This window comes from Rhea pennata, chromosome 1 (assembly GCF_028389875.1).
Source record: "Rhea pennata isolate bPtePen1 chromosome 1, bPtePen1.pri, whole genome shotgun sequence".
In the NCBI taxonomy this organism is placed as follows: domain Eukaryota; kingdom Metazoa; phylum Chordata; class Aves; order Rheiformes; family Rheidae; genus Rhea; species Rhea pennata.
Window position 1 is genome coordinate 123,170,970 of NC_084663.1, and position 18,617 is coordinate 123,189,586.

Sequence of the window (18,617 nt, forward strand, 5' to 3'; positions counted from 1 at the left end):
GATATTTTCAGCTTTCTATTTTACTCTAGTAGATCAAAAGAGTTAACGTGTTAGGGATGCTCTGTTACATGAACTTATCAGATGTGCTCCAATTCAAGATGAAATCTGGATAGAATCCAAGTAAAAAGTCTTTTTAATGTGTTACAGAACCACAGCAGTCCATGAAGTTTCTTCATGGTGGTTGAGGATGCAGAATTCCTGTCTTCTAACTTTTTTACACCTTTCTCATATGAAACACTCTACTACACCAAGAGCATTCAAAAGAAAATATTTTGTTCATCAGATTTTTGAGTTCTGTTTATATATGAACATCTACTCAAAGTCATTTTATTTGGTGCCATCAAACAACAGGCACTTACTCTACCAAGCTATTTTTCAACTGACTGAAAACGTAGAATTTATGTCTGTCACCTATTTTACTTACAACAGTGTTTGTTTTTATGTCATGTCTCTTCCTCAGTCATATTATACTTACGAACATGATGAAGAATGTACAATCTACATCGTATGACCAATTAGTCAAGCTACAAATACATAATAGCTTTTTCAGTAGCTATTTGGCTTTAATTTACTTATAACCTGAACTCTCACTAAGTGTTCTGTAACTTCCCAAGATAACCATCTAATACAAGTCTGTGGTAGGATCTGATATAGAATTAACAACACAGCTTTATGTACTATCAAACTCTTCAATTCTCAAATACTTCTGTCAGATAAATTTAATTAAATTTGAAAATTAAATGTCAAATACACATAAAAGGCACCTTGACAACTGTTTTCGATTCTATTGTGTGTGCATATATGAGAAATTGTATATACATAAATATAAAAAATAAATCTCATGAAAGAATTTTAGCCTAAGTTATGTTTAAGTTTTTGGCCTAAACTTTGGCAGGCAATATGCACACGGACAAGTAAACATACAAGTTTATTAAAATAGCTTGCCCATTTTTAGCATGACAGTCCATACAACTGATTCAACACTGAAGCCTAACTTCCATTCACAAAAGCATTTATAATCAGCTGAATTGCACAGATTGATTACATTACACAGAAACATGACTATTCTTTATAAAAATGAGTTTAAAGCTTACCTGGATTTCATATAAGTGGGCAATGTGAAACTGGACTGTAAGAGCAGGAAATAAAAATTATTAATCATAATAGACAGACATCAACAGTTACAACACCATTTTTCAAGCAAGGAAAAAACAATGTTTCCAATTGACCAATACAAAATCACAATAAACTATATTTTGAAAATAAAAAGATACATATTGTTTTATATTGATATTCTATGTTTAATATAACAGCACTGACAGAAAATAAATATGTATCCTAGCAGAGTGTTAAGACTGCAAAGAGATACTGCAAAAAAAAAAAAAAAAAAAAAAAAACAGTCTATAGGTTTTATTCATACTTTGAAAGGCAGAGCCCACTAACCTTTCTGGAAACTTAGCAATACACTCGTTCTGTAAAGATGTATAAAGACAGAATATAGGTAGTATTTTCTGTCCATAACCAAATTAGAAAAAAGACTTTTTTTTTTGTTTTGTTTTCATTCAACTGCCAAGGGACAGTCTACCTGAGTTACACAACAAAAAACTACATATTATGCACTAGAAGTCCTATATTAGAGTCTTAAATTTAGATCTTTTTTCCTTTTCTCTTCTTTTGATTAGGCGTTGTCTTCTCTCAGTTAAACCAAGCAAGCGTTAGCTACAGATGGTGTTCTGACCACTGCTGTAGAAGATGCTAACACCTCACACTAGTTACACAGAAATGCAGAATAGTACTAGCAAACCTTACTGACTCTTGAAGCCAAGAAAATTATTTTTGGAGGGGAAAGAGAGTATGGATTACTTCACTCACAAAACACGAGACTGTGACAAGCCAGCAAGTAGGCCTACACATGTAAGAAGGCATGTGTGCAAGTGCACGAGGGAGATGAAAAATGAAAGTTCAAGAGTAAAAGCTCTAAAGTTTTTGAGGACTGCCAGCCTAGAAGAGCAGCCATGTACCATGGCTAAAGCTCGTTGAGATGATTGGCATCTTTATTCTCATTTCAAAAAGAGGAAAAAAAAAATCCTTTGAGATACACTTTTAAGTAAAGTCCCTGAGGACTGCAAATAGGCAAACAACAGTCTCTTGAGCTAGGCTATTTTTATCTCAATTATAAACCAACTGAAATACTGATTTCTTTCTCTCAAAGCTCTAACATAGCCTAACACAGAAGTTTATAGAGATACTTCAGAGTTCCAGGCTTTGTCTCTGTATCATAAGGGAGGTAAAAAAAAATCTTTGTGAAATGCTTTGTCCCTTTCTATAAAGAAGGTACTTCACTGTACCTCAGAAACCAGATCATAATGAAATACACCATCTATAATTTTAATAAACTTTCTATATTCCTTGCTAAAGGGCACATTATACACCATTGTATTTATCACATCATCAAACTTCTTTCTGCACAGATGAAAGAAATACCTCTGCTTTTGTTTTGGGGGGGTTCATTAGCTAATAATCTTTTTTCCCCCCGCCGGTGGCAAAACTCCTTCAGTGATAAGCTCTAAGGAAGCCATGCCATGCAGAGGAAAGAAATTTAAGGTATCACATTAGAGACACCTGACTAAGTAATATGAAGACACGCCTAGTACTCCGATGTTTCTGTTAGGAAGAGAGTCATTGTATTGCTATTATGCACATAGCCTGCTTCAGAAATGCAAAGGGTAGGATTAAAGCCACCTCCAGCTTTCATGTGACAACACTTAATATCCCAGATCAGAAGCACTGTGCCAATGGCTACAGAGCAAAGCTATTACACAGTGGCATAACTCTACACAGAGCTGGGGGTGTGGAGAATGTGGGGGAAAATTGAGGAAAACCTTGCAAAAATTCAGAGATGACATAAAAACTAATAAAATCAGCCAAATAATATGAAATATAATAAAGAATCATATGCCTGGTAAAAAAAACAATAAGAGCATATTGACTTAGTAAGAATTCTGCAAATGACTTCACAAAATTATCTGCAGCTGCTCCTGGTAAGTGACATAACTCCGGAGAGGAACTCACAGCACAGCTGGCGCCTGGATCCTGATACAGCCAGCAGTTTTACCCATGTAAATAAAATCTCTCACTTTATTTACCCTTACTGACAGAACAATGATAATTCCATCCACCCTTACATTAGAGAAATAGAAAAATCCTCTTAAATACTTTATCTAATACTTCTGAAGTTAGTCTCATGAGGTTAACTTAAGCTCAATGCCAAGTACAGTGTGAAAGTATCATAAAAAGTAAGGGAATAACTTCCCTCATAACTGTCTAGTTTTTAGTTCTTTTTAGCTAAGAAAATGGAGACCTTAGTTTCAACAACATGCAGGAATATAGCTTTATTCTTGCATACAATTCTACTGAGGCCTAACCACAAGCAAATATCCTGCAATAGCCTTCGGCATACATATAGCATATGGCAGATCATACTACACTAAGATTAACATGTTTAAATACAAACTGGTATGTAGATAGTACTTAATAAAACAAATAATCAAGTTACATCCTATACTTTTTACTGCAATTGCATACAAGAGTGATGCTGAATTTAAAAATTTTAAATTTAGTAGGCACTAAAATAATCACTGAAAAAAAGACATATTATCAAGATTCCAAAGTTTTAAAAAGATTACTATTAGCTGTACGGCATGGCATAAACACTGCATTTATAAACAAACAAATAAATAAAAGAGCAAATCTTTGCCAGAACTGTTTTTTATTGATTCCATTTACTAAAACAATCCATAACCCCACTGGGCTACCTGCTTCAGTTCACAACAGCAGGCTTTGCAGTCTTCTTCTCTCAGTACTTTTTGATTCTCCAGGAATGATTCACTAAAAATTGTGTATTTCTGGGTATAAAACATTTTTTAAAATCTGCAACACAATAGACAAATGAGAACACATGGAAGCTACTTACTTTCAGCGTTAGACAAAGTGCAGGGATTGCAGTCAATCAAAGCTAACTGAAAATGCTGAAAGAAAAAGATTGTTTTTTTCAAACATAAAGTATTATCAGCAGTGTAGCAAATTAGTAATAAGTCATCAATTTTGTATTTGAAAATAAGTATCATATTTTCCCACATATCTTAAACAAAACAAGTTTCAATCTCTGCAGTTTTCAATTTCAATAGTTCATACCAGAGCGAAGTAAAAATTTTATTGCAGACACATAGCAATACTTCTAGCAACAGAAGTTCAGAATTGGTATCTTCACAGTACAATTAGGATAGAATGTGCCTAGAAGAATGACTGCATCAAATGGACAGTTAAAACTGGGAAGTCAAATTTTCCTCAAAACACATAACTGAGAATGTAGTTATACTACATTATAGCCTCAGGGACATAAATAGCTAAGATACCAATTTATCAGTCTAGAAAAACAGAATACTATTTCTGCAAATTGAGTGATTTTTTTAAAATGATCTCTTGAAAAAAAGCACTGAAAACAAATACCTTTACATTCAAACTCAAGTGCCTAATGATCTTACATCCTTTCCTCCAGTTATTTAAGGTAACTTCAGGTTAGCTTGAGGGTTTGTTTACTTTTAATTACTTTTCCTCAAGAAAAGTGATTTTTTACCCTCCCACTTTTCTCCACTTTTCTGGATGCCAATGGTGGTACCAGGAGTCATTACTAATACTGGGGGGTGGGAAAGAAGATTCCTTGATAATCAGTGCATGCAACTCCCTTTCAGTACTGTCATACTCAAAGCTATTAGATACTACGCAACTTTTCTCAAGGTCCTAACAGTATGTCACGTGTAACCTTTCTCTATAACAATCATCTAAAAATCTTACCAAAAGGGTTTAAGAGACCACTGAATTTCTAAATAAACATTTTTTACAGAAAAAATACTACAAAATTAATGCATGACTCATAGCAAGGTATAAAAACAGTGCTGCCTCTCTCATTAGCTGTTTGAGGCATACAATAACAAGAGTTACCTCCTCGCTGAATTCTATCAATATCATTTTAATACATAGCAGTATATAAAAAAAGGAAATAAGCTTAACGACAATCCAAATTTTAAAATTTTAATGAACATTTTAGCAATATCATTTACCAAAAGAGAGCACAGAAAACAATGAACTCACAAACATTTTACTTGTAAAATAACTTTTTAACTTTAGAGCAAAAACATTAAATAATAGCTCATATACATTAAATATTAGCTTATTTCTCTGCCTTGTCTATCCCCTTTTGTAGTGGTCAGCAGTGGTAAGAGAACTTAAAATCTCCCCTCACTTACATTGCAATGCAGGTTGTGTTTCTCAGAGACATCCTTTAGTCTGTTACCATAGCGATTCTAAGCAGGCAACTTAAAAAAAAGACTAAATAAAATGATCTACTTTATAAGCCTTTTTTCAGATAGGGAAAAAAAAAAGAAAAAAAAAGTGCAGACTTGTATATTCTGGCCTGTACACTGAGTTACTGTTCTAAAGGATTCAAAATCCATTTTGCACTGGACCTGTCACCTTGTACCGTCATTAACAATTAATATGAAAAGATACAGAAGAAAAGAATTGTTCTCACCTAGCAATGATATTACACAAAATAAGCAGATCTAAAGAGCAATGTTTGATAATTGTTCTGTAGTAGCTTTCCAGAAGGGTTATGAGAGTGAAACTCATTGAGAGAAAGTAGGCAACTACACAGGCAAAGCTAACCATTTTAATATTTAAATATGCCAGGAATATCAGCACTGTACAGTAGAAAGCATAAATATTCTCACCATTGCCTCCTAAAATAATTTACATTCTTGCTGCTACCACAATACTAGACTTTCAAATCTCACAATCCACATTATGAACAATTTTCAAATGTAGTAAATTTCTGATTATACTGCTTACAAAGCTACAAATAGCACAGCAACGCATAATCTGAAGCCTGAACTACAGAAAAATAACCCATTTGCACTGAACAATTATTGCAAAGCAATACGCAGAAAACCCAGAACCTTTCAAGCCAAGAACCTTTCAAACACACATACAAATGAACAAACCTACACCTCTAGCTAGCTAAATAATATACAGCTCCCTGTTAAGTATTCAAAAACAGATCAAAAAAAGCATGCATTTTAACACATAAAACTCATCAGGCAAAAGCAGATCCACCAGTTAAAATTACCAGCACCAAAAATAATAACAAAAAAATAGTAATAATTTCCATTTCTGCAACAGAAGCAGCTAGCAAACATCTGCACCTCTCACGAATATTGCGGTACTGAGGCTGGCTACTGCTGTGTGAAATAGTTATTATGCAGGAGAGGCCGCTGCAGTTCAGAGACGACATACAATACCTCAAGGCAGACAGCAGTCTATAGAAATTCAAATCCTGAGTAAGAGGATTTACCTAGAAGGCAGTGTGCTGAATGTTAAAAAGCAACAGTCTCTGTTCAAGAGCTGCAGCTGAAGTCATAATATACCTTGATTTGCAGCAATTTATAATAGCACAATTATCTAAAGTCTATTTTGTCTCCTCTAGAGTCCTTGACTTGCCTCTGATTGTGGAAACAATTTCTAAGGTATCCTTTCCAAGCATCTGAAGTACAGTGGGTTGCATATAAACAGAGCTAGTGAGAGCATTAAGTTTAGCAGTAAAATCAAAGGAATCTGATACGGGTTTAAGTAACTTAAACAGCCTGTTTTTGCTACTAGACTTAAATACCAATTCTCCTGATGCATTAGTCCTTTCAATTTACACAGCCTTCAAAACGTAAGAAGCCAGGAGGCATATTTTTGTTGTTTCTTTAATTTAAAGAATAAACGACCAACACAAAAAGCAACGCTTTCATCTCAGCACAAGACTTTCAATTACAGTTCTGCTTACATCAAAACCTGAGGCTTTGCAATAGTGATCGTCAACCTTCCTTCTCTCTACTCTAGGATGACGTTAGCAAGTCTAATGACTCTCAGTTCTGCATTTCTTTAGCAAACCAGGCGAGCCTTCACCTGCAACCTGACAGCTCTCACAGACTTACCGTGAGGGGAAGCTCCATCGTGACTCAGGAAAATGCTGTCAGGAGATGGCTTTGTGACTGACCGGGGTGCGATGCTTCGCGCAGAGGAGCGGCCTTTGCTGGGGTAAGTAGGCCAGGGCGAGCCTTGTATAATTGGCATGGCAGAGCGCCCGGCCTCTGCTTGCCAGGCACGTTTGAGGGGCCGGGGGCGAGGGGCTGGGGAGGATGTGCAGCACGCACTGCTACATTGGCTCATCACCCTTCTCTCCAGGGTCTGCCCGATTCAGAATTAATTCATCTTTTAAGATGAAGGTTTGCACAGCACAAATGTTCAGCTACTTTTGTCCAGCATCCAAAGACACCCCCCAACACACACCAAAGAAATTTTTTTACAAGGACCGGGCAAAAGAGAAGTGCTTGAAGGCAGAAGCAACAAGGGTCACACACACTTGCACAAACTGAGTAAGAGCAACCTGCTCAGAAAAAATTCTTCTTTTGATGGCCACAGCTGAAAAAAAAAATCTTTCCAAGCAGAGAGATTACCAAAGCTGTTATCTTCGGTGGCCAAAAGGCTGCATTCACGTTCACCAAACAACGTCTTCAATGGTACCCTAGAGTGTTTTTCATAAACGGATCCAAAAACTCATGTTGGCTGTACATTGTGTCATTACTTGTGCAAGAGCAGAGTTTAGCTGTTCTTACAGCAGAGCCCAAAGGACGGCCAGGAGAAACAACCCGCCCCAGGCAAAGCGAAGGCTGGAAGCTTGCCCCAGCACCGTGTCGCAGCCCCGCACGGAGGGCGCTGCCCTGGGCTGCTGGGTGAAAGCGCAACGGGGTCTGCGCACGCGGCGAGCTCCCTCCCTGCAGCACAGGGCAAGCGGCAGCATTTCAGTTACGCGGAAAGCTAATAAGCCCTGAAAAGGAAGGGACTATTCAAGATACCTCTCAAAGACAAGTGTACCACCAACACCCAGAGCAATTAGCTTCAACACTTAACTCTGGAGTCAACTATTTCTCTCAAGGTGATTTGCTCTTTGCCTTCAAATGATCCAAAATACCATGCAGAACGTTAATCTAATTTTAGCATTTATCCCTCTTTGTAATTATAATACTTCTAAAATACAGTTGCAGTTTTCTTTCATAGGAAAATAGCAAAATGACTAAAAGAAAAACCAAGCAAAACCAAGTAAGAGAGAACAAAAACACTCTGTAGGCCAGACCCGATGTCTACTGTAAAAAACAAGCTGTACTAGTAACTCTAGTGCAATTTAATTACACAGTAGCATACTGTGTTAAAATTTTTCTTTTTTAAAAAACTTCCTGCATTTTTTTTTATTTCCATGCTGCACACATACAAACAACAAAGGCTTAGTGAGCAATTTAATTCTCTACTGCTTTCCATCCTCTTACATTTTTGTAAAAATAATCTTTTACCAAATTTCATCAGGCTTTTCACAAAAAGCTCTTCAAATGAAGCATTAGAAGTTTCAGAAAGCCACCTTACAACAGCTGAAGCCTTTTGTTTTATTTTCTAATTAAAAATATCTCTGATTAGTTTCTGGTACAATTACAGAGATAAAATGAAACACAGGATAAGATTATAAACAAAATAAAAGATTTTCATAATTATATGTACTTTGTTTCATTTTTCTTTAGTGATTAGAATGGATACAAAAGTTTTCAATTACTTTAACATGTTTAAACTTAAAAAATAATCTGTGAAAAAATAACTATGTTGGTTTTTGTTGTTTTGTTATGAAACAAAATTTGAAACACCATAATATTCATTTTTACAAATGTATTTTTTATTCATTACTGAGAAAAAATAAATCATAGAATCATAGATTCAGTAAGGTTGGAAGGGACCTCTGGAGATCATCTAGTCCAACCCCCCTGCTCAAGCTGGATCACCTAGAGCATGTTAGACAGGGTTGTGTCCAGGCGGGCCTTGAAGATCTCCAGAGAAGGAGACTCCACAACCTCTCTGGGCAATCTGGTCCAGTGCTCCGGCACTCTCACAGGGAAGAAATTCCCCCTCACGGTCAGGTGGAACTTCCTGTGGTTCATTTCTGCCCATTGCCTCTTGTCCTGTCACACGGGACAACTGAAAAGAGTTTGTCCCCGTCCCCTTGACACCCTCCCTTCAGGTGGGTGAAGGGATTACACATTGATAAGATCCCCCCGCAGTCTTCTCTTCCCCAGGCTGAACAGGCCCAGCTCTCACAGATAAAGATTTATCAATATTTTTATAAAAGCTACACATTCACATATACCTCAGAGCAGCTACAAATATCTTCATAAAGATGTATATCTTTACATATATATATCTTTATATATGTATCTATCTTTTATAAAGGCATACACACACACACACACACATACACACACACACACACCAATTAATTATTTGAGTAAGTGATAGAAAAGTATCTGATTTCAAAAAGGAACTCTGAGGTATTATATCAGTATTTTTTTTTTCATTTAATCCATGTATATATTCCCAAGAGAAGTGATACACTAATTCTCTAGGACCTTCTGCTTATCCTGATTTAAGTAGTATGTCTTAGTATTACAACAAATGAAAATCCTCAGGAAGATAACTTAAAAAAATCCCAAATATATTGAATTCATAATTTATGAGTAACAATCAAAGCATAGGCCTAAATCAAACTGCTACGATAGCTGCTTCATATATAAATAAGCAGAGACAAAGTGAAACTTCCAGAAAGCAACTTCTGAAAGTGAAAGACAGTATTGATGTTTCTTCTGATAGGCAAATACCTGAAAGCACAAGATATTTAGCTCTGATTCTTCCATGGATTTTGTCACTGCTTGGGTATAAAACCCCAGAATTATATTTAAATTCATGGCTTAGAAACAAAGATCAAAACACAGGCCTAAAGCAAACTACTAAGATGGCTACTTTACACATAAAATATGGAGGCAGAATTTCTGAATGTGAAGGATAGTATCAACTGTTTCTATTGACAAGCAGATATTTGAAAGCATGAGAAATTTAGTTCTGATTCTTCTAAGAGTTTTGTCACTGTTCAGATACATAAAAAAAATCCCAAAACACAACATAGATTGGTTAGCTGCAATATAAGCTGCTTATGTCCAGAGTCCCTATTGACCACCTATTAAAAAAAATACCATTCCCTCAACGCTATCAACCATTCAAATAGAAATGAAAAAAATTTTTTTCAGAAGCAATCTGTCAGCAAACAGAAGAAGATATCATAGAATGGTGAGTTTTACATTCAGTAGTTTTTCAGGATGGCTGTGATCGTAATCCCCCACCAAAAGCTCACCACAGCACTTCAACAGAGCAGAACAGAATGAGCACCAAATGAAAGACTGCTTTCCAATACACATGGTTTCCAACACAATCCCACTTTTCAACTAAATAATATTAAAGCTGTACGTGTTCTTTTTTCCTCAGCTTCTCTTTTACAACATTCACTATTCCCATGCAATATATCTAGCTCCACCTTTGTGCTCTAGCTAGCTCTGCGTTCAGCTTGCCAGCTGGACAAGAGGCATCGGGGCTGCCTGAGGCACAGCAATGTACCTGGTGATGGGGCAGCTACCTCGATGAGAATGACCATGCCTTATAGGCCAGTCTTGTGACCAGTCTGCTTCCTTCTGTCACTGACCAAGCCAAACAGATCGCCTTGCTTTTAGCTCGTAGAGTCCAAATAAACAGCTCTAGGGCAACATGTTCCACAGGCATGTTGTAGAAACTTCTTTTTAAAACCACTTTCGCTCTGACGTATTCGTTAAAAATTGGTTAAAATTCAGAAGTAGTTTATACAGGAACTGAGAGATGTGTGTAAAAATAATTGCATACATGTAAGAAAAAGGATGCTAAAATTGAAATAATGCATTAGATAAATAGGAGAATGGCTAGGATAAGCAAGTGACATATATCAGAAATAATGTCACTTGTGCTCAAGGTCTGGACAATTTTTCTAGCTACATTAGCCAGACTAGTAAGATGAATTCTACTGCTAGAGATCTTGCTTTTATTGTCCTTTTATGTTATCATAGCACCACCACCACCACACCTAATACAATCATACATAGTATTACTAGGGTCATTAGTTTTATTAGTAGCTAGGAAAAGGGTAGCTGGGACACATAATAATGTGTAAAATGGTTAGAATTGAGGGATAAACATTAACTGTATTTTTCTGCTATAGTAATCTGTAACAAAAATATCTTTTTTCCCCCAAAGACATCACCATTTGACTTTGGAATTAACTGTATCTTTCTGATGAATGGTGAAAGTTTACCTCTCATGTATCACTTTGGAAGGTAATACTAACTGTCAGGTCACAGAAGGATTATTTCCTTTTCCATCACAAAGGCCACTGCTCCCTTCCCATCCCTTAGTGCAAGTCTAAAGACATAGAAAATCTCAACGACACTCGTGTTTTGCCAGAGTCTATGGCTACGAGATAATGGAGCAGACAAGGCTTCTAAAAGCAATTTGCTAATCTTAGCAGCAGCAATGTTAAAAACATGCAAAAGCAATAACTAATTTCTGAAAAAATGTTATGAGTTTATTTTATGCTTGTTCAACAGCACTCTAGTAATTATCTTGATCATCAACATCTTAAAATAGTACAAATTAATTTACTACTTAAATTGCTTACATAAAATATAGCTGATTTATGTTAATGGTCTAAAATTGTGAAAAAACATGGAAGATATGACCTTCAGACTCCCATCTTACTCCATTTCCTGAAGATTCTTACTGACAATGACTCATAGGTTGGGAATGGTTTATTATTAGCAATTGCACACTTTAAATGAATGTTTAAATACTATCAAAAATATTATGATTTTTCAAAGTACAGTAATGCAACATGAGTGCAATTTGTGAAATACAAAACAGCCAGAAGTGTGTCAGATGAAAAATTATTTCCGTTTTCCGCCTCACTGTCACATGGGAAGCTCAAACTGGATTGTGAGTTATGACAGTATAAGGCCCCAAGAAATAATGTCTTCAAGGCCAGCCTTTAGCAGGCTAGATCCTAGAACTCACAACTGTCTTTAAAATCCTGAATCCTTTTACCAAGTTCCACAAGAACAAATACAGGCATACCCAGCCAACCGTGACTCTTCATTACTTGTAGCTGCTCATCTTTCTTTCGTGAGCAGTAGCATGTTCATGTCATAAAACTTCCCCTGCCACTTTGTTAAGGCATTCTGAGGAAACATCCTTTCCCACTTTTTCTTCATCTCTTTTTTTCTATTCACATTTGTATAAAACCGCCATCATTCCATTTCCCTCTCTTCACTGAAGATTTATTTTCTGACTGGCCTCTTACAATGGCACAGAATCCTGGCTGAAGCTTTTTTAGACCTTGTCTCAGAGAATAGTCAAATTGGCTTTTTATTCCACTTACTCTATCTCTCAATTGATATATGGTACCTGCTGATCTGTTTCCATCTTGAACAAATATAAATCAGGGTCAGGCATTAAATCTGCCTTAAATCCGCTATGCAAATGGCTGAATCTGCTCAAGACCCAGAAGACTGCCCTATTAAATCTTGTCTTTCTTTCTACCCACTGCCTGTAATCAATTCTCTGCTGAAGATCACTATCTTCACAGCAGAGGAAACTGAAAGGAAACTGTAACTTAGATGTCTCAAATTTCAAACGCCAGAATGCAGTTTCATTTTATTTTTTGTATCAAAAGGGGACAGTATAGCTCTCCCCTCTTTTCCACTCACACCCAATTAAAAATTGAATGGTGGACAAAACATACCTCCTTATAAATCTGTTCTTCTATTTTGTCCCTAAGATTTCATTTAAATAAATAAATAAATAAATAAATAAAGACTTTTTCAGTACTCTTTTTATCACAGGTATCACAGGAGTCAATACAACACCTATACCAAAAGAATAAGGAAACAGGACCATCTGAACTCATGCATAACCCTTTCCCAACAAGATGATCTACATCTTGCTTCCTCGCTCTCTTTTGCCATTCACTGCACCAAACCTTTCCTATTCCCTAAATACTGTAATCCTCTCTTAATCAAACTTCCCAGCTTTATCTGCCTCTGGAGGCAAAAACGTGCATTCTGACCGAAAAGAAAGTCTGATAAGAAAAGTGCTAATCTGTATTACAAAGACTGAAAGGAGTTGAAATTAATACTCTCTTTCAAATCTTTGACAGTCTGATTGCCTCATAAATACAGGTTCCAGGAAATCAATCTTCCAGGAAAAGGAAGTCATTTTCCAAGATTCCTCGAATCTAAAATTTTTAATTTTTTAATAGCTTTAGAAGAGCCTAGTATGCAGAAATGCATTAAAAATAGTCACACTCGAAAAATCTGTATCCTGCAGGATGCACTTCCTAGCAGGATACGAAACTCCTTTAGAGAAAACTTCCTTTTTCCAAGACATGTAGATCTAAATTTAGAGACTATGATACAGAATGAGGCAGAATGGAAGGAGAGAATATGGGTATAGACTGGGAAATGAAAGTAGGTAGGAGGAGAACAGAAATGTTAAATGAATGGAGATAAAATGACAGAAGATTAAAAAAAAAAACCCTACTATATTAACAAAAGCATTTCTAACCGGTTAGACATAAACTGCTACCTTAACAAGCTGACTCTCAAACCGGGATGAAAAAAAAAACCAAACCAAACCAAAAGAAAAAAACCCTGCTAGAAAAGTAGAAACAATATAAAAGTTTGATGGAAGAACAATTTGTCATAAAAGCTTTATATTTTTAGTGATTCTTGTGAATTATCAGTGCACAATAGTGAAGCTGGAAAAAAAGGAGAAAGAGCATCTGCAAATCCAAACTGCTGATTTCTGTCTTCTTTTTTTTCCATAGACTTTCTGTACTTTCTCAGCCTTTCCCCAAAATGTACTATTTTAATGAGAACTCTACAAGAAGTCATTCTTTGTGCCTTTCTGCATAATCTACTAGAGTATCAGTGTTCATCTATAATTCTGTTAGGCTTTTCTGAATGTTTGCAGCACTTAAGGCACCTCCAATCCTATCCTTACTCTGTTGCTACACTAGGACACTTTATATTGAAGAGCTTTTCATTTTCAAAGCAAGTAATATTTAACTTGTATACACTTCTGCATTCCTTGTAGTTTTAAAATGCAACACAAATTACAATAAATGTTAAATTCAATTTAGAATGTCTTAAACCTACCTTTAAACTAGACTCATAGTCTGTATTTACTTTGAACATAAGCCCAAGTCGCAAATGAATTTCCTTGGCTCGACAAAAGCTGGGATCAACATAAAGCGCCTCCTGAAATGCTTTAATTGCCCTGAAAAACAAAAAGATTTTTAAAATTATTTTTTTACTGACATATTACTTTATAATCAGTATTATTTATGACTAGCAGAAATTGAATCAGAAAATGTGTTTTTTTACAGAAAAACATAGCAGTATAATTACTTAAATGCAATGTTTTTGCTTAATCATTTTGAATCTTCGAATTGGATAGTCTTTGTGCTCCAGACAACCTATTTGAAAGCCTAATCCTTTCCATTAATTTAGAGAAACTAAATGATTTACTGCTTTTAATATAGTAACATATATACTACTTCAGGAAAGAAGACTTAAGAATCAGTAAAAAAAATGAGTAGAATAATACTGCATGCAGAGATCATTCATGTAACAACCTCATGTAACAACTTGTTGCTCATGCAACAAGCCTTTGATTCCAGATGGTGAGCCACCTGAAAGCTGCAGCAGAACTGCAGGCTTAGAAGGAAGTATCTCCTCCCACATCTCCTCCCACTGTACCAACTACCTCCACTTTGAACTTTGTTCCTCCCTTACTTAGCACCAAGATTGTCTAGGGACTCAAATACTACTTATTAGTCTTTTACTTGCCAGTCACCTAACTGCCTCCAAGAAAACACAGACATGAAAGCCCACCTCCTCCTCTCACTCTAACTTCCTTTTCACATTCCCACGATACTTGAAGCAGGATCAGATTATATTTACTTATCTTTAAATCCTCTCTATACTTGTTCCTGTTCATGGTGGCACAGTACCAGATAAAACAAAACCAAAGTGCTATGGACGAACTGTATTTAGGAGAAGAGAAAATCACGGTTCTAGAAAGGCCTGACACAGCTTATTTTGCTTCTCAGGCCAACCGCATAAAATTAGAATCAAACTAGAACAGAACAGATTTAGATTCATAGAGGAAATCAATAAGCAGAAAGAAACAAAACTCATTGTGTTAGCTGCCCTGAAATCAAATGACTGGTTGAAAAGATCTTCGTGTACATTACTGCTCATACGATGACAGAAATAAGAAGTCAGTCACACTTATGATAGGATTCAAGTACCTAAACCAGGGGGCAACTGCCATTTGGTATGTTGTAGGCAATCCAGGAGATCTACACAGACCTAGTAGATGACAGGCAGGACTATGGGGAGAACTGCACCCACTATGGAGCAATGCATAGAGGCTGGGCAGCATATACCACAATGCCTAAAAGCATACAGTGTTTAGGCAAATTAATCTCGTTTCTGCTCTCTAGCTAAGTGTTGTATCATTTGTAAGGACAAAGTTTAGCAGTTGCATCGGAAATTCAATAAATATTTTTCCTTGCCTGTCTTATTCACAAAACATACAAGTGGGTTACTTTTAAAACCCTCACTGAACACACTTCTAATCTAAAGTATTTACAGAATCCCATCTCATTCTTGCTGTCAAAATAAAGCAATGACACGTAACTTTCTCTAGACAACACAACAAATATGTTTAAATATCTAAAGCATTATCTAACTTATTTAAATACAACTTAACAGACAAGCTTAAGAAGATATTACATTTTTATTGTGGAACTGAGGCTTTCAAGCACAGTCCTTCAAAAGGGCCTTCCTCCCTTGGTATCCTACTTGTCTCCTCACACAAGGAAGAATGAACAGGTAAGGTACAAAAGTGCCACAGTTTATTATTACTTATTTAAACTTATTTAAGCTTCCTGTTTATTGCACTGGCTAAGCAGAGGGCATTTTTGTTTTCTTTTAAACTACATCTTATTTAAACTTCCCTTGAATTATTGCATGGATGGTGATGAATTACATGCCTCAATACCTATATTAAAAACAATAATAAGTAATTTATCATAAATAACAATCCACTTTTTGTAACAATATGTAACAATATTCATTTACACAAATATTTCAAGTGGGAGGACAAAGACTGGATCAACTTTTGGATTCTGGCTTACAAATGCCTGTATACTACATTACCATTCTAAGTTGTGTTTTTATACTAAAGTATAGATTGTTGTTATTGTGTAATGGCATTTTTTGTTTCAATAAAGGTTTTATTTCTAATATGTTCCTCAATATATTAGCCACAGGTACTTAATATTCTATTATTTGCACCTTGTTCAAAGATAGTATTCTAAGGTTTAACTGTGTACAGATGACATGACAATATCATTTGCCCTTGTCTATTGTGGAGCCACATTTAACATTACTAGTAATCATAAGCCTTTGAGACAGTGTTATAACATATGTTCTAATGAAGACAAGCTCAAAATGTCAAGGAAGGAAGGAAAAGTGGTGGGACAAAACATAATTCCCCTACACATAATCTACACAGGAAATAATGGCATGCTTTTCAACCTACTTTGCAGATGCTTGGAAAATATGCCAATCAACAAAACATCTTTGTACCCTTTTAGATATTTTTTTAGTTTACTATGCTATCAGCCAGATATTATACATTCTAGCTGTAAATTTCAGTTACATTTGATCACTCCTAAACTTATGGTGTTGAGAACAAAGGCAGAGATGCTTTAAAAATATTATATCCTTGAATGGTAAAGAATTTAAAGGAGCATAGGCACTTATGCCACTTTAAAGGAGCACTTATTTAGTAGGGAAACGGACACCGTAGTGGAGAGTCTAATTAAACTATCTCTCAGTTTCTAATACCTGATGGATTTACATTTAAGAATGAAGTCAGGAGCACTCAAAATACTAGGGAACTCCTGGACTTGCTTACATCTTAAATTCTCTATCCTTGGATGCCATAATAAAAAATATGAAAGAGAATTCCAAAAGCTAACATAAACTTAAGGCTCATTATAATCAGTAAATTAAGGAAAAATATTATAAGAGTAGTGCAAAATGCTAGAATAGTCCAAAAAACAGCTTTTCTAACTAAAAATCAGGTATTGGAATATATTTTATCTTCTCTACTCAAAATGCTGCTCCACATCTTATTTAATTCCAGTGTGCTAATTCTATATTGATTATGCAATATATAGTTTTTCCACAATGACAACTGATAATAATGAATAAAAATTCCTTTCATTATTTCTCTGAAAATGAGAATCATCAAAAGTTTACAAATAAAGTCATCTGAATGGTAACATCTTTTGAGAGTTCTTCCCCAAAATGGGAGGGTTTCCACTAACAGGCGGGAAAGGCTATCTAACAATAGACAAAAGGTGTAAGCAAGACTGCAAGACAGACACTATAGAGGAAGCAAAGTACTTTGGGGCTTGTTTCCTATACGGTGTCACTATGGTCATTTGGGAAAATAAAAACTACATCAATCTACCATCTTCAAATCAAGACTGCAATTCTTTTTCCACTGATTCATCTGTACAATAATGCCTATCACAATGAAGGTGAAGAAAGCAGGTGAATAATAATCAAGAGATGATTATCTTACACATTTAACAAACTCTCATCAGGCTTCTCCAATTTGAAAGTTTTACCTAGATAAACTCTGAATAAAATCAGCTTTGAACAGAGAAAAAGAATATAATGAAAAAATATTAATTTAACTATTCAAAAGTTAACAAGATTAAACAAAATACATCAAAATCAGAATAAGCCTACTAACAGAAAAGAAAGTAACATATTATTACTTTAATATATGAGGAAAAATACTTGAGGCAGTTGGAGTCAAACTTTCTTTTTCTCATTCTTTATCTTCTTTAAATTTTATGACTATCTGTTCCAAATGTAACTAATGAAAATGACATGATGGACAAATCTATATTTGAAACCCATCAGCACAGTTTGAATATCAAAAAATTATGCATACTATAGTAGCCATGACACTACAATTCTATCAAATACTCTCAGTCTTTAGATACCACTCCTCTGTCTGTACTGCCAGAACAGCTGAAAGTCAAAACTTTTTCAGCAACGAAGTCCTCAAGCATTTCTCTACAACAGCAGATGTAACTATTGTATTTTTTCCAGTATTAGAAGGTATTACACATTTTTCTTCAAGAAATATTTTATACATAATTCCAGAAAGAGAGGACAACAAAACATAAAGTTAATTATCACTCAGTTAATGGTTAATTACCATCTATGTAGTCTATACATACATTCTAATCTTAAATACATGTATAGACCCAGTTACCTGAAGATAACCTGAGATATTTTTGATTAAGCAGTATCTACAGAGCACATGTTTAAACTCTGTCTTCCCTAGTACTTAGGAGGATAACATCAGACCATCTAAAAGGACAGTGAAAGCAAATGGATATGGACCAAATTACTGGTAAGAAGTTCTTTCCTTCTCTCACATGAGATCCCTTCTTGGGCTTTCCCATAGCA

At 35.5% G+C, this 18,617-nt stretch overlaps 1 protein-coding gene across 8 annotated transcripts in view; it reads right to left on the reverse strand.

Moving 5' to 3' along the window:
* Window positions 1-18,617, reverse strand: part of KDM6A (lysine demethylase 6A) — a 158,802-nt gene that overhangs the window by 57,651 nt on the left and 82,534 nt on the right. For all 8 annotated transcript variants that reach the window (XM_062599581.1, XM_062599574.1, XM_062599564.1 and 5 more), the window contains exons 6-8: window positions 14,208-14,328; window positions 3,974-4,028; window positions 1,095-1,129 (exon numbers count right to left, since the gene is read on the reverse strand). In XM_062599581.1, the coding sequence (XP_062455565.1) occupies window positions 1,095-1,129; window positions 3,974-4,028; window positions 14,208-14,328 (211 nt within the window). The remainder of the gene's footprint in view (window positions 1-1,094; window positions 1,130-3,973; window positions 4,029-14,207; window positions 14,329-18,617) is intronic.